General features: G+C 39.0%; 1 protein-coding gene and 1 pseudogene across 1 annotated transcript in view; both read left to right on the forward strand.

Annotated features, from left to right (window-relative positions):
• The window catches only part of LOC128861055 (jerky protein homolog-like), a 43,052-nt pseudogene extending 40,152 nt beyond the window's left edge, over positions 1-2,900 (forward strand).
• A 60-nt stretch (positions 2,901-2,960) lies between these two features.
• The window catches only part of LOC128861057 (RYamide receptor), a 37,217-nt gene continuing 22,075 nt past the window's right edge, over positions 2,961-18,102 (forward strand). The window contains exons 1-2 of the mRNA XM_054098946.1: positions 2,961-3,021; positions 13,997-14,199. Coding sequence (XP_053954921.1) covers positions 2,961-3,021; positions 13,997-14,199 — 264 coding nt within the window. The remainder of the gene's footprint in view (positions 3,022-13,996; positions 14,200-18,102) is intronic.

Consider the following 18,102-nt stretch of genomic DNA (forward strand, 5'->3'; position numbering starts at 1 on the left):
AGATAAAAGCAAAGTTGAATGCTGTCTATGGGAACGCTTCGCCATCTATGGTATGACCACAGTTAGATATTGGTTCAACAAATTTAAACGCGGGCGAACATCCGCTTATGATGAGGAGCGACCAGGACGCCTGCCAAACGTGGTTACCGAGGAAATCATTTAAAACGTCCACGACATGATTATCGCTGATCGACGAACAAAAGTGCGCGAAGTAACAGAGACCTTAGGTGTGTCGACCGCAACGGCAAATAATATTTTACAATGATAAGTTGGTGATGAAAAAATTGTCGTACCGATGGGTGTTGCGATTGTTCACGGTGGACAACAAGCCGATGTGGCTATTAACTTCGAAGTAGTGTTTGGAGCAACTTAAGCGAGATTCGAAGGAATTTTTGCATCGAGTTGTCACGGTTGATGAAACCTGGATTCATAATTACACACCAGAAACTAAGTAACAATCAAAATAATGGATTTCTCTCGAAGAATCCGCTCCAAAGAAGGCGAAGACAGTCCCATCGTCCGGAAAGGTCATGGCGATGATTCTTTGGGATGCGAACGGCGTCATCAACATGGATTTTTTAGAAAAAGGAAGAACGATCACTGGACAATACTACAGTGAGTTATTGTATCGCTATCACAAAAAATTTAAAGAGACACGGACGCATTTGGTGTAAACGAAATGAAGAAATGGCTCGTGGGAAAAAAATTTAGTGCAAATGAGGAAGTCATCGCCGAGACAGATGTGTATTTTGGAGAGTTCGACAAATCATATTTTTTGGAGGGGTTAAAGAAATGACCTGAGCATTGGCAGAGGTGTATCTCTCTAAAAAGAGGCCATGTTGAAAAAAAAAAAATTTAAAATGGGTCTTCATTTCTAACCCCCTCGTACGTGTATATACCAAAACGCTCAGAATGATGAGATTTGTCCATTCAGCCATGCCTATACATCTTACTTTTCCAGCGCGCGATAGCTTAAGCAAATATTATTATATATTACATTTTTCAAAGAAACTTGGTACACATAATTCTCACTATCCACCTCTTTATAACGTGCCTTCGAAAGTATGACTCCTCTTGTTATTACCACCAAAAAATTCTGCTACGACATATGTTCGGCTAAAATGTATATCAGGACACCAAAATTTGATTTTTATGGAACCATTTGGTTTATGTAGAATTTTTTGGGGACTCTAATCGACAAAAGAATAACTACGACATTTGATAAAAGTAAAATCCTACTCTGAATCCAAATATGGTGTCAGAGGCTTAAAGGGTATATTTTATCAAATTTCGGTTTTTGAGATCAGATAATAAGTACACTCACTTAGATGTCATACAAAATTACAGTACACTTTAACTTCGGTGGCCTACTCTTTAATATCTGCATTTTACTCGAAATCGATGTATCAAATGACAGAGTATAGGGTTTTCCAATAACGCGCTATGTGCCACACAAGCAACGAAAACATTGATCTTTTACCGGAAAAGTTTCCGGACCGTATTATCTCTCCAACAGGTGATCGCAATTGGACACCGAGATCTTGTGATTTAAAGCCTTGTGACTTTTTTCTTTGGGGCCACGTGAAAGAGAAGGTCTACGCCAGCAGCCCAGGGTCGATTCAAGACCTCAAAGATGGAAATCGTGAGGCTATCGAGGACATAGGGTAGCCACTTTGCAATTTGGTTATGGAAAATTTCATGAAAAGGATATTGTTCTGTAAACGTGGTCGTGGTGGTCATTTGCCTGATGTTATTTTCCACTATTAACGGCATACCCTCCTCTTTATAATGAAATAAACATCCGATCATTTGTATAAAAAATATCATTTTTTCTTTGAATATCAAAATAACACCTCTGATTGGAAAACCCTATTTCTTAAACAAAATGTTCCACAAAAGTCGAACTTTTGGAGGCTCGATATTCATTTTAAGCGCACATACATACGCAGGTAAGTAGGTAAGTGAAATGGTTGAAGTACCACTCTGGCACTCCCCAAATAGCACTAAAGCGCCGTTTTGATACCATTATGAGCCCTCCAACGGGCACATATTTACAGCCAACCAGAGCTGTTTATGTAACCAAGAAGGTTGGGAGGATTTCGGTTGGAACAGTGACCGTAATCGCCTGGCTGCCAAACCCGGTCATTTACAGAGAAAATGTTTAGTAATATCCTTTTCTAAAAGGAATTGCAATGGGAATTGAAAGGTGAAACCAGCTTTTCTGCGTGAGTGCCGAGCGTCCAATGACCGGTAAGCATAGCTAAAAGTTTGGATATTGAAAGACGTGCAGTCCCCAGAACTATCTGCGTCCTGTATCTAACGTACTGGGGCGATAGGATTTTCCAAATACCACACGAAGAAATGGAACTCTACCGCATTTGGGCTTTATTGAGAAATAAGTTGTGCCATTCCCCTTTAACAACAGTCAGGGCGATGTCGATGATCGGGTGGGATTCTACTTAATCCAATTCAGTCGACCCCTTCCTGGCAAGCTCATCAGCAATTCCATTTCCTTCCATAATTCTATATCCTGGAACCCAGACCAGAGAAATGTTACTTGCACTCCCAAAAGATTTGATCACCTCCTTACTGGGGTTAACCAATTTGGATCTGCGCCTTGGCGTCGTCAAAGCTTTGATAGCAGCTTGACTATCGGACCCATACGGGTATGTCTGTCGGAGCAGAATTTATTGTTCAAGATACATATAACAAGTCAAGGGAAATCATAATTACGACCGCGCGATACGAACAATTTCTATGCCCTACAAAACGACCCCCACATTTACTAACTCACTCGCTTGTTTAACGCTTTCCGTTTTTATTTTTTATTTAATAGATATACACGGAGAATACTCACTGAAGTAACAGTTATTAAATCAACTCCTGGTACAAAATTGTAAATATTACATAAATACTGAACGTCGAATTGCATTGCAATTTTTCAACCGAAATACTATAACATGGATGAGTATCCCGTAGTGCAGATACCAGCCGATGAAATACTCGAAGAGGAGGAATTCGGTAGGTTAAAGTTTATTACTCAAAGTAAAGAAATAACACATTTATATGTAGTAACTATATAATTTATATCAAATATTTTAAAATACTACAGTTAATCCTAACACATCACATTTAGTTAGTTATATTATTTATTTCAGCTTTGGGCGAGTTCTTTTGCTTTTGTTATGCACACGAGCGAAATGTAGGGCTTTTTCCTAGAATTAGAGATTTTTTATGCGTTTTAATACATATATCATAGTTAATTAGATATGCATCTTACATGGAGACGCGCACTTTGCAGTAACCATGAAAATGCATTTTAATTAATTTATTTTTATATTATAATATTGCACTTTAGTTTGCATTACCAGTAACGGTTTACTGAATACTGAAGAAACTTGCAGCAAACACATTTTTTTACTGATTACTGGGAAAAATGACACTAAAAACATTTCTTTACTGAATACTGAAAAAACTCCAGCAAAATAGTTTTTTACTACTGAAGAAAATTGAAGCAAAAATAACCAGTAATCAGCAACATTTTCTGATAACGAAATTTATGCAAATTAAACAACAACAAACACTGCGCTTTTTCGTAGTAAGGAATAAAAAAAATATTTTTTCTGTAATTTTTTCCCAATAATTCGTAAAAAAAATATTTCTGCTGCAATTTTTTCCCAGTATTCAATAAAAAATATTTTTTCTGCAATTTTTCCTAGGAAGGAACAAAAAAAATTGTTTACTACGATTTTTCCCCAGTAATCAGTAAACAAATATTTTTACTGTAATTTTTTCCCAGTAGTCAACAGAAAATATTTTTTCAGCAATTTTTCCTAAGAAGGAACAAAAAAAATTTTTTACTTCGATTTTTCCCAAGTAATCAGTAAACAAATATTTATGCTGCAATTTTTTCCCAGTGGCCAATAAAAAATATTTTTGCTGCTATTTTTCTTAGTCAGGAATAAAAAAAATATTTTCACTGCAATTTTTTTCAGTGATCAGTAAAAAAATATTTTTGCTGTAATTTTTTCCCAGTAGTCAATAGAAAATATTTTTTCAGCAATTTTTCCTAGGAAGGAACAAACAAATTTTTTACTACAATTTTTCCCCAGTAATCAGTAAAAAAATATTTTAGCTGTAATTTTTTCCCAGTAGTTAATAAAAAATATTTTTGCTGCAATTTTTCTTAGTCAGGAATAAAAAAAATATTTTCACTGCAATTTTTTTCAGTGATCAGTAAAAGTTTACTTGTTTGTTGTTGTTTAATTTGCATAAATTTCGTTATCAGAAAATTTTACTGATTACTGCTATTTGTAACGCAGTAAATTTATAAGGCAGTGTGTCCATCTATGAAGTATACCTCATAAAACCCGTTAATCCACATTCTTCGATATGCACGAAGGCAAGAAATAAATATCAGGTCAGCCCATAACTTCGTGCGTTTTTTAAAAGTGGTTTTAAAATTATTAAAAAAATATGTTCAAAGTATTTATTAATCAATAATATATTTCCTTCATTGTTTACAATGTCTTCTCAACGTTTAGGCAAATTTTTAATTCCCTGCTCAAAAAATTTTTTGTCCTTGGAGCCAAAATACCCTTTTATAGTTTCTTTTGAGGAGTAGTTCCTGTTACTCATATGGGATTAAAGTCCACGAAAAAGGTGATAATCACAAGGTGCAATATCCGGAGAGTATGGTGGATGCGGCATTAGCTCCCATCCGAGCTCGTTCAGCTTGCCTAATGTTTGCCTTGCGGTATGAGGTCCTGGCTTCCAGTGGCTTCCAAGTAAACAAAATTTAGTACGAGTACTAGCATTATGAAAGGAACTCGGGTGGCAAACGATTTGCTGACAGGAGGTACTTCGTGTATGTGGCACTCACATCCAAATATACAATTCCAAATCAGAAGTAATTAGGCAGTATTATAATGATAGATGTATGTTTTAAAGAATTGTTTTTTCTTTCTTGAAGACACTAAAAAAATCAGTGAAATTTTCAATATTTTGGCCACATTAGCCTTCGATTTATTTTGGGTATACAACCATCCTCACGCAGTCATTTTATGTCGATAATCAAAGATGAGTTTACCGGTAACTCGCTGTATTTTCACAATTTAAAGTAAACACAGTCTTACCCACAGGTGGTCAATTCACAGTTTCATTTTTTGCAATAATTTCTTCATCAAAAGTTCGTTCGATTTCTCTAGGTTACATATCCTGCTTAATCTTGCTGGAACCATTTAAAATTTTAACAATTCGTGCTGACCTAGACAACCAAAAAGTAGTGAAGCTTTCATCAATACTGCTCACAATGAGAGCTCCAAAGCATTGTGGAGATTATTCTAATTCTCAATGTGGCAATCCCCTCATTCATAATCCTATTAATTTAAAAATGAGCTTATATTTAAAATAAAGCTTTGGCCGAAAGTATTAAGCACCCCACTAAAATAAAAGCAATTAGAAATGTGGCTACCAAAGTGGCCGTTGCTTTTTGCAGATGTGGTACTGGTGTGTTTAACTGTTGATTATTGTAAAGGGTGGTTAAGTTTGAAAGGCCGGTGTTGAGTTTAAATCAAATACAATTTTTTTAAAAAATTATTACTATTTCTCTTTATTATGATAATATTGGTATAGTTCAATTACGTATGGAACAAAATATCGGCCAAATGGCCACCGCGGCCTCGGCGGCACACCTCCATCCGATGGTCCAAATTTTCAATGACGCTGAGGCATAATTCAGGTTCTATGACGTTAATGTGCCGAGTTATCTCATCCTTTAGCTCTAGAATTGTTGCTAGCTTATCGACGTACACCTTTTCTTACAAATAACCCCAAAGAAAGAAGTCGAACGGTGTCAAATCACATGATCTTGGTGGCCAATTGACATCGCCGCGACGTGAGATTATTCGGCCATCAAATTTTTCGCGCAAAAGAGCCATTGTTTCGTTAGTTGTGTGACAAGTGGCACCGTCCTGTAGAAACCACATATTGCCCACATCCATATCTTCCAATTTGGGCTACAAAAAGTTCGTTATCATCTCACGATAGCGATCACTATTTACAGTAACTGCCTGATTCATTGGAACTGCCGCGATTTGGAAAAAATTCGGCCCAATGATTCCGCCGGCCCATAAACCACACCAAACTGTCACTCTTTGTGGGTGCATTGGTTTTTCGGCAATCACTCTTGGATTATAATTCGCCCAAATGCGGCAATTCTGCTTATTGATGAATCCACTGAAGTGAAAATGTGCCTAACCACTGATGATGATTTTCTTCGATATGCATTTTGATTTGAACGCCCGTTTTCATAATAAGCCTGAATAACTTTAACGCATTGCTCGATGATGTATCTTTCCATGGTTCAAATTGAAATAGTCTGAAAATGAAAAATGTCAAATGAAATGAAGAAAAACTTGACGTTTAGGTGTGGTGTACATTCAACATCGACCCTAGAAATTTAACCACCCATTATTAAAATACACCGGCTGCGTTGGCTTGGGCATGTCTCGAGGATGAACGAAAGTGCTCCGGTGCGACAGTTGTTCCAGAGTGAACCCACTGACGGACGACGAGGGAGAAGAAGACCTAATCTGCGTTGGGGCGATAAAAGGAGGCATAACCTGGCAGCACTCGGTGTTACCAACTGGAGCCAGCAAGCAGCGAACCCAGCTAGATAGCGCATTGCTTTAGATCCGGCCAATACTGACATACGCTTGTAGTGAGTAGTGAGTGTACGTCGATCTATTGAGATAATTTAGTTATAATTTTTCAGATTTTTTGGTGCAAATTTTTGCCTGACAATTTCTCAGAGAGTACTGAAGAGGAATTTCAACCCATATATTTACTTTAACAGATCGAAAATGTCTTACCTATGTCAACAAATAAGCAACTTCTACATACAATTTATCAAAAATTTATTTATCTTTGCAATCTAACAGTTTATTGTAATATTGGGTTTATAGTATACGAGGTGTGTTCAAAAAGTATCGCGAATTTTGAATTGTCGCAGGATACGAGCATTCGAAGTTCGATTTTTTTTGTGGCGATATGTTGGTACTCATGTCTGTCACTCATGCCGACGAGTTTGGCCATTTTTAATGTTCAGTTAATTGTTGACAGATGCTTTGCTTGCACGTGTTTCGGCTCGTCTTCGATTTTTACCTATTCAAAAAGATGGATCACAGAACCTGTATCAAATCACGATAACGCCCCTGCTCACACATCGTTGCTTGTGCGCGACGTTTTGGCCAAAAACAACACACTAATGATACCATAGCCACCGTATTCCCCAGTACTGGCCCCCCGTGACTTTTTTTTGTTCCCGAAACTGAAGAGACCCATGAAAGGACGACGCTACGCTACGATTGACGAGATAAAGATGGCATCGAAGGAGCAGCTGAACAAGATAAACAAAGAAAAAAATGATTTCTTGAAGTGCTTCGAAGATTGGAAAAAACGTTGGGACAAGTGCATAATATCTCATGGGGATTACTTTGAAGGGGTCGAATAGATATTAGTGAATAAATAAATAATGTGTAAAAAAAATAAAATTCACGATACTTTTCGAACACACCTCGTATAATGGAGTAAGTTCATAGCGTTTTTATATTTTCTTTTATTTGACAACAATTTATTTGCTGTTTGGCAAAGTGTTAGTAGTCATCCGATAGAACTCTTGAATTATTTAATTTTTTATTAGTTTTGAGGCTTAGAAATGGAGTACCCATGAAGCAAAAATCCATATTTTCGACACCTGCTCTTCTTTGTTTTTCATCGAGGTCACAAAGCTGAAGAAGCAGTCCGGGTCATTTGCGAAGTGTATGGAGAATGTGCCATAGGCGAGCTTAAAAGTGGCGACTTTGACGTCGAAGACACATCCCGCTGCGGAAGGCCTTCTGAATTCGATGTAGAACGTTTCAAATCTCTTTTGCAGGAGAACGATCGCCAAATCAGTCATGAATTGGCAAAAAAATGAACTGCGACCATAAAAAATTTCTCAATCACCTTCATTCAATGGGATTTACCGAAATATTGGGAGCCTGGGTGCCTCACGAGCTTAACGACGTTCCCCCGATAGTCGGTTCTACGTTACCGGAACGACCCGGATTTATATCCGGCCAAGGACTGTCACTTCAGCAGCATGTATCTATGGGGAATGTTTATGCTGCCACAACAACAACAACAACGATCTTAACATGTGTTTGGTGGGAGTGGAAGAGCATGGTGCACTGGGAAATACTCGAAAAGAATGCCACGTGTGAAGTTCATTGCCCAACCACACCGCGTGAATGAGGCTATTCGACTGAAAAAAACTGATCGACATGGCCAAACCATACTCCTCCTGAAAACGCCAGACCTCGTGTTGCCGCAAGTCTCTAAGCCGCATTCCAAACGCTCGTATGGGAGGTCCCTCAGCATCCGCCATATTCTCCGGACCTTGCACCGATCGACTACCATCTTTTCCGCTCCCTGTCAAACCATATGAAGGGTGTTACGTTCAATAACAAAGAGGTCCTTATCAACTTCTTTGGCACCAGACTAGGCGATTTTAAGCGGAACGGCATCAACAAATTGGTCGAGAGATGGGAAGAGGTTGTAAACAACACAGGCGAATATATAATTGACTGACTTATTGATATAATTATTGTTTTTGGTTTAAATGAAAGCTCTCGGTAAAAACGCTACGAACTTATTCTCCAACCTAAAAGTTAAGTTGTACTCAAGGTTTCTGAGAGAAAAATGCCACTTCTTAAAAAAAGTTAATTTTTCTTTTCAGAATTAAAATTCTTCTCAAAGACTGTATAAAGAAATGAGATACATATATATGCACATGTATATACAGATACTTATATAATCTCTAATAAATGCTGTGTATTGTAATTTTCATTTTTTCATTTTCGCAGTTTCTGCGCAAATTTTGCTAATAGCCCCTGCTCCTGAAGTCCGTTGTGCATGCGTGGCGAATAATTTTCTTTATTCATGTAGAATAAAAATCAGCGTTGTCATGACGCCGAAGTAATTTAACTGAAGTAATTTAATTGAAGCAGAGGTGGCGCAGCAGATTAGGCGTTACCCCAATTCATTGCTTGTAATATTAAAAATTTCTTTATATGTGGCGACATACATACATACATAGGTTACATCCTACAATTTCTATGCATTTCATTTCTCGAATATAAAGCGGTCGTTGTCCTTTGAAGCTTTCCCATAATACTGAAATTGCAATACAATTTTTTACTAAGGATTAAATTATCTTGTCAAGTGCTTGCATTCACTCAGTAAGCAGCACATTCTAGGATTTTTTCTATTTATAAAGCGTTTTAGCTCTTAAAGAGCTACCACGTAAAACCTTAAATTTATCCACTATAAGAGAGTTATTTTTTCATTTGAGGTTTTATCATGTTTTCATTGAGTGAGGATTTTTACGTAGTAGGTCCCAAACCCAGCGCACAAGCAGCTATTCTGGTTTGCTTCCGCTTCTCATATTAACTCGCTCTCGAACGGGTGTTCGGTAGCTACCCAGATGATATTTTTGATAAGCGCGGAAGTTGTGAGCTGCTTGGATCATATGTAGAAAAACCGTCCTGGCCACTCGCAAGTGAATGGCGGTCAGTGACTTTCCCCACTTCTGGTGGACTTCTACATATGGAACCATCCTCAATCCTAACGTATGGCGCAGAAGCGTGGACGATGATAATATCCGTTGAGACATCACTTGGAGGGCTTGAGAGCAAGATTCTGCGCAAGATTTTTGGACCGTTGCACGCAGGCAATGGAACGATGAGTTATATGAGCTTTACGACGACATAGACGTAGCGCTACGTTGACTGGGTCCTATTGTCGGAATGAATACAAACGCTTCGGCTCTGGAAGAATTCGATGTAGTACCAGGTAGAGGTAGCAGAGAAAGAGGAAGGTCTCCTCTGCGTTGGAAAGATCAGATGGAGAGGGACTTGGGTTCACTTGGTGTGACCAGTTATCACGACAAAGAAAAGACTGACGCGCTTTGTTAAATTCGGCCAAAATCGCGTAAGCGATTAGCGGGTCAATTAAAAAGAAAAAGAAAAGTGTTGCTACTAGTTGATCAGAAGTGCGGAATATAAATTATGCCCAATGTTCGTCGCAGAGATTTTTGCACACCCAAAGAGGAAATATAAAAAAAAGTAAATATTGGGTCGGGGAATAAGTTTGTAGCGTTTTTACGGAGCTCTTCCTTCTATTTGTGGCGTGCGTCTTGATGTTGCTCGACAAATGGATTAATCTAGAAATAACTCGGCTACGGTAGCCGCCTTATTATAGCAATAAGTCAGTCAATTATATATTCGCCGTTGCTGTTTATATCCTCTTTCCATCTCTCGACCAACTTGTTGATGCCGTTCCGCCAAAAATCGCCTGGTCTGGTGTCAAAGATGACGCTGACCTAGTTTTTACGGACCTCTTTGTTATTGAAGGTAACACCCTTCATATAGTTTGACAGGGAGCGAAAGAGATGGTAATTGGTCGGTGCAAGGTCCGGAAAATACGGCGGGTGCTGCACGACCTCCCGAGCTCTTGGAGTGCTGGATGACTTGTGCAACATTGAGTCTGGCGTTGGAGTATGGTTTAACCATGTAGCTCAGGTCTTTTCAGTTGAATAGCCTCATTCACGCGTTGTAGCTGGGCAATGCAGAGCTTCTTGTTAACGGAAGCTTTCTTTTCGAGCATATCCCAGTGTCAGAATTTCCTTCCAGTACCACTCAACACATATCATGATCTTCTTTAGATGCAGATCTGGCTTGACTTCCGGCTTTCAGGTATCTCCTGGAACCATCCACTCCTTTATTTGCTCCATATTGATGTACGCGTATAGGCACCATTTCTCATCTCCCGTGATGATTCAGTACAAAAACGCTAATTATGGCCGATTGTTGCTAGATGGCGAGCGAGATACTGAGAAGCAATTGGAAAGCGACTTTCTTTTCGTTGAGCTCGTGAGGCACTCAGGCTGCTAATTCCTCAATAAATCCCATTGAATGGAGATGATTGAGAATCGTTTTATGATCTGAGTTCATTTTTCTGCCGATTCGCGACTGGTTTGTCGACTGAGTTGGTTCTCCTCCAAAAGAGATTTGAGACGTTCTTCATCGAATTCAGAGGGCCTTCCGCTGCGGGACGTGTCATCGACGTCGGCGTTTTTGAACTTTTTTTAATGTGACATCCCACCATTAGACCATTACATTGGCACACTAAGGCAATGGCTGTGATTCCAGCTTTCGGTTAATACTATTTTTCTTTATTATTCTTTACTAATCGATGTCTCCGTTTTCCAAAGTCAACACCGCATTATTCAACTAACTGATGGCGCTCACAATCACCAACGTAAACGTACGCCCGTACGCCCATATTAGGTGACATGATGAAAGCACCATCTGCGATACTACTGAACGGAACGATGGTAAGAATTCATTTACATGGGGCTCTCATTAGGTTCATCGTGTCAGCTGATACGGGCGTACGTTTCCGTTAGTGAGTGTGAGCATCATGAGCCTCACATTTGTGACTAACATCCTGCGTGATTTCCGTAGAACCTGCCTCACGACTGAAGTAGAAAAATCAGTCGATTTAAAATATTTGGCGATATTCCACTGACAGCTCACCTAGCACATTGGCAGAAAATACAACAATTGTGCGTATTTTTATTTTTCTCAATAATTTATTTTAATTGAATTGAAAATATTTGATAAGTAAATATTGAAAAAGAATTTCATTTGGGTTAGTGAAAATCACTGCTTGCGAACAAATTCCAACCAATCCAATCAAAGAAATTCTTAAATAAGCACATTTTCTTTCTTGCAAGGTTCGCTTTGATTTGTGCATGGATATTGAACAGTTTTGAAGATAAGTACACATATTCATACATACATATACATGCTTGTGAGTATGAAAATCAATAATTCGCAAAAAAATGTTGACGCAGAGCATGCAGAAGTACAATTCACCGTTCACTTCAGCGCTTCTTTTTATAATCTGAAGTAAACAGCTGATGGTAGATGTGGGTATTGTTGCTATTATACGAGGGCATTAAGCAAAGATAACCCAGGAGGTGAATTTCATTGACATTTTGCGTTGGCATTGGTCACCCCATATACGAGTACTTATGTATGTGTATGTCTAGGAAACAAAGTTGAAGAAGCTGCTACAATTTTCGTTTCAAGTTAGGAAAGCACAGTGAAGGTCTTAAGTCTACATACAGCAACATATTTTCTTATTGCCCAGAGGGTATACGATTACTGAAAAAACTGTTGATTTTGTTTCTTCCGGAATTCATATTTTACAAAAAAATAAATTATTTTATTTGCTTTATAACAAAAAAAAATTTATAAAACAACAAAAAAGTTTTATACCAAAAGTCTTCCTACACACATACATATATACATCCGCTGTACACACCTGCTGGGGTTCGCTTAAGCAAGGAAAGCATTGAAAAAGTGGCTGTAAAGTATCGCTATTCGAAAATTTCATCGTCGAATGATAAATCGTCGTTGCTCTTGCATAAATGTGATTGTCTATTTTGTGGTTTATTGCTGTTCTTGTGAAGTGGATAAATGATGAGTAATGGTGGTTAAGACAGAAAATAGAAGGCCAAGTTGCAAAAATAGCAAATTTACGAGGGGGTAATTAACCCGTGTTAGAAATGAAGACACCATTTTATCAAAAAAAAAAAAAAAAAAAAAATTTATTTATCAACATATCCCCCTTTTCGAAAGATACACTTCTCCCATTCACTTTAGCCATTTTTTAAGCCTTTCAAAAAATAGGATATGTCGAACACTTCAAAAAGAAGCCTCTGTCTCGGCGATCACTTCCTCGTTCGAACTAAATTTTTTTTTCGCGAGCCACTTCTTCATGTTAGGGAACAAGAAAAAGTCGCAGAGATCCAGATCGGATAAATACTGGGTGTGCGGCCGCAATTCATAACAAAATTCATACCATTTGGCGGCGACAACTCCGGATGAATGTGCTGGTGCGTTGTCGTGCTGAAGCACCTTCTTTTTCGCCAAATGCGGCCGTGTCGCTTTCAATTTTTTGTGAAAGTGGACCACTAACTCACTGTAGTATTGCCCAGTGATCGTTCTTCCTTTTTTCTAAAAACTCCATGAGGATAACGCCGTTCACATCCAAAAAATCGTCGCCATGACCTTGCCGGCCGATGGACAGTCCCTATTCGCCTTCTTTGGAGCAGATTCACCAGGACAAACCTATTGTTTTGATTGTTGCTTAGTTTCTGGTGCGTGATGAGTAATCCAGGTTTTATCAACGGTAACAAATTGAGGCAAAAATTCTTTCTGATATCGCTTACATTGCTCCAAATACAGCTTCGAAGTTAACAGCCGCATTCGCTTGATATGCACCGTGAGCAATCGCAGCATCCATCGGGCCGACAATTTTTTCATCACCAACTTATCATGTAAAATATTAATTGCCGTTCCGGTCGACCCACCTATGGCCTCTGTTACTTCGCGCACTTTCGTTCGTCGATCAGCGAGAAGCGATAATCATGTCGTAGACTTTTTCAACGATTTCCCCGGTAACCACGTCTGCCGATCATCCTGGTCGCTCCTCATCAAAAACGTATGTTCACCCACGTTTAAATTCGTTGAACCAAAATCTACCTATGGTCATGGATGGCGAAGCGTCTCCATAGGCAACATCCAACTTTGCTTTTATTTCCTCGCATTTTTCCCATCCAAAAACAAAAAGTGAATTACCGATCAGGGTTCACACAAAAGTTCCTCTTGGAATTAGGATTAAAAGATATTATCCAACTCATAGAAGAAAGCATAACAGAGCTAACAGTTGCGGTGCTCAAACTTTAGCTTAACGTTAATAATAAAACAGTCAAAGCTAGTTTTAGTCAATATTTAAGCTATTTACTAAAAAACTTGTTTGCCTAAATGCACCAAAATAATATCTAATATATTACAATAATTTTGATTTTTTTTACTACCTCTAGAACGCTTGTACGTTGCTCCTGTTGAAATTATCATCCTCCTCTCAATTTTTTATGGCAGCATAAGCATCTTTGCAGTTATTGGCAATGTATTGGTCATTTGGGTGGTGGTCACGACGCGACAAATGCGTACTGTCACCAATACATATATAGCGAATTTGGCCGTTGCCGACGTCGTCATTGGACTCTTCTGTATTCCATTTCAGGTGCGTAAGTTTAAGGTTAAAAAGTTATGTTTTTAATACTTCAACTTTTAATGATAAATGTTTTAAAAATATCCAAAAATAAATTATAAGAAAAAATTAAAATCTATAGAATGAAAAAGTGTAGGAACAAACTTATTATATTTAAAATAAATAAATAGAATTCTTCGGGTTAGTTTATAATTTGGAGCTTAATAATTTGTGTTGGAGCCTCCTCTTATTATAACTTTTTGAAGTCGCCGAGGCATTTGATTTGATTAAGTTTTTTATAATATTTTGCTTAGTTTTTGCCTACTTGCCAATAATCGCTCTTCTAAGGATTGTAGTGCTATCAAACTGGAGGAGGGGGTTGAATATTTGTGAATTACGAACGGATTACGAATGTGAGCCGCTTTATGTGGCTGACGAAGTTCATCAGATTTCTGATATCAAGGCCTACTATAACAGCAGGCGCAGTAAATAGATGAGAGCTAAGAAACTTAAATCTCAGCCCCGCGAAAACAGTGCGACTAAAAAGAAGGTGCTGAGATGATTTCACCTCATCCTCTATAGAACTGACGCAACACGGACTCGAATGTTGCATACCTCGCGGCCGATGTCTTGTAAGAACATCCATAGAATATCCCTCGAACGCCTCCTATCAAAACGTGGCGAGAAGACTTTCGCGAGTCTACAATTTTGTGTACTTTTCCAGCGCTCCCTGAGTTGACGCGAAGCCCATCTTCGTTCCAGAAGTAGAGCGCAGGTTGTGAAGGGGATTCCGATCCTCTCCGTTCGCGGGGCAACTAACTCACAGGTCACTTGTCTCACAATGTCACTATGCCCAGGTACCCAGATAGCCTTATGTCAAACAATTCGTATGCAATCGAAAGTGAAACCATGATACCTCTGCAGATTTCTGCATTTGGGCAAGTATGATGCCATCAGAGCCGGGCGTCTTGAAGCGCTTAAAGTAGCCAATGGCTCAGACCAAGCGCCGTTTATCCAGCAGCCAGACCCGGTTCCGAAGACAGATTGGTGCTAGGCTGGTGATACTAGATTCTGGATTCGTCGGAATAGGAGCATCGAAATGTGACTTTGGTGATTCTTCGCCGCTCGTCATATAACGTACCTATTCGTACATCAGCTATCCCACGAGAGCTCCCCGGGGGTATTCGTCCAAACCTCAAAGACTCATGCCATGCATGCTTCCACAGAGGTTTCTTCAAGAGTCCATCTTGTCCTTCCTAATTTCGGAGTTATAGATTCCTAGCTCTACCTTATACAGTTCCCATCTTGTGGGAAACTTAATTTTTTTAGCTCTATTAAAAAGGCGTATGCACGAAGCTCATAAAGCTCAGCTGTCCACCAAGGCGGTTTTTCCTTTCTAGGGAGTGTTCTGGGCGATCCAGAGCTTTCAAGAGCCTTGTTACAAGCTGAAGTGAAGATCTCTACCAAACTATCGATCCCTCTGAGAGATCTAGATTTTCCCATGGTTCTTCCGGGAGTAGGTTCAGCAGATTTCCGCTATATGTGTCTCAGTCCGTTCTCCTCAGATTCCTGTAGGATAATCTTTTTGGACGAGTTTTAGTGAGAGATACATACCTATGGTCCAAAAAGGAGTAGGTACTAGCTGTGGGCCTTTCTTCTGCCAGCACCTCCGGATGTGCAGGGACCATCGCTCTGGCATCGATTTGGTAGACCTTATGGACAACCTTTTTGAAGCTATAAGTAATGACCCCCTATGTTTCAGCGAGAATACCAAGATACTATGCGATCAGCAGAATCAGCGCTTGCCAATATGGTCCCTCAGTCTTCTCCACCTTAACCATCCTCCAATTGTGCGAGGGAAGTTTCGGATTGCAGTAGCGGAGGGTTTTCTCCATTTCTTTCGAAGTAGAAGGTTCGAAAGGGAGCCATGGACGCATAGGTAGATCTTTTTTGTCCACCGCCTAGAGCTTAGCCACCTTCCATACCTACTCCTCCAAGGCCACTGCCGCATCGTGGAAGCCGGCCGTTCGCCTGCGCAGTTTATCCTTTTATATGTGCGGGCATTACGGCACCGTCACCCTCACAGCATAGTAGAGATCCAGAGTCCAGATCCAAAAGCGTATACTCGAGATGTGCTCAAAAAATAAGGTTAATTTTCAAAATTCGCGGGCTACGTACATACATTCGACTTTTTATTATTGTTATTTTTTTAGGTGGTATATTCGTCCAGAAGATATGTTCACGGTGTTTAGTTTGTTTCTGAGAGGCATAAATAAAACAAGGGTTTTGCGTGTTCGGCGATTTTCTGCTATCGAAAAAATGGATGAAAGAAGTTGCATCAAATTTTGTATAAAAAATGGATTTAAGAGCTCAAAAACACTTAAAATGTTGGCAGTGGCATGCGGTGCGAGTACTCTGAATCAAAAAAGGTTTATGAGTGGTACTAGTTTCTCACAGAAGGTCGAGAAGATGTGAGTGACGACGCTCGCTCTGGACACCCCATAAAATCAACAACCAATGAAAATGTTGAGAAAATGAAGAAAATTGTTATGGAGAATCACCGGATCATAATTAGAGAATTATAATTCGGCATAACGGTTGGTTCATGACATATAATCTTTTCTGAAGCATGACCCAGCGAAGTTCGTTCCAAAATTGCTGATTGTGACCAAAAACAACGTCGCATGGGGATCGCTCAGGAACTCTTGAATGACGTCAACGATTGCCCAGACTTACTTAAAAGGGTCATAACTGGATACAAATCGTGGATACATGGTTATGACATCGAAACTAAAGCTCAATCGTCCCAATGGAAGAGTCCAGGAGCCACCAGACCAAAAAACCTCTCCAAGTTCGATCAAATGTCAAGGTGTTGCTCACTGGTTTCGATTACCATGGCGTAGTGCATAAGAAGTTCTTACAACAAGATCGTACGGTAAATAAGGAATATTACCTTGAATTTATGCGCCGTTTGGGTGAAGCTATACGAAAAAAGCGCGCAGATCCCGTCTTCGCTGCCGTTCGCTGCCGTTCGCCAAGCGACGCCATTCGCTGTGCCAACTTTTAGTCCCTTGTTGGTTTTGTACCTTGCCTTGGATAGAGACGGTTTAATTCACGTGCTCGGATATTCAGTGGAATTTTTCCCGCCAAGCCCTCACCCAATAAAGGCAGGACTACGTATAATGTAGCATAAACCGTAGTTAGTTCCTCAATAAATTGTATGTCTGCATCGTAAACATTTCATAAGGAACTCTATCCAAACCAGGCGCTTTTGTGTTTTTTTTTTTTAGTTTTTTTCAACATTTGACTTATTTCTTCTTCAAACTATGATCTTATACTCATAGCGCCATATATTCCATTTGCTGTGGAGGACTGGCGTTGCTAACCCTGGATCACTTAACTTAAATCAGTGTCCCCCCGTCACGAATCATTCGTCCCACAGGCTGCAAATGAAAAAGAAGTATATTTTTATATATGCTTTTGTTATTTCACATAAAGGAGTGTAAATTAAGAGAAATATTGAATATTATTTCTATTTATTGTAACTATTTGTGAAAGTTCAAAAATATCATAATCCATGTGTGAACTGAACGCTAAAAGTTGATTAGACTTAGTTCTCAACCAAGAAATATTTTGAAAGTAAATTTAAAAATTTTTTTAAGCATTTTTAAGAGGAATATTTTTTATTCCCGATGCGTTGGTGAATCGTTTTTGTGAAAAAATGAAAAGGTCGGATTTTTACACACTCTGGCTATAGGTCCTCATCGAGCACTTTTTCAAAAGAGCATTCTGATAAAACCAATATAAAATTAATTGTTCTGAGTGTATTGAATTCTATATATTTTTGAAAGAGTTTGTAGCATACCAACGACTTAATCTCAATTTCCGCATGCTTCGAACATAAGTCAAGATATCAGTTTCTTTGACATTGGGCGA

This window comes from Anastrepha ludens, chromosome 4, assembly GCF_028408465.1.
Source record: "Anastrepha ludens isolate Willacy chromosome 4, idAnaLude1.1, whole genome shotgun sequence".
Lineage (NCBI taxonomy): Eukaryota > Metazoa > Arthropoda > Insecta > Diptera > Tephritidae > Anastrepha > Anastrepha ludens.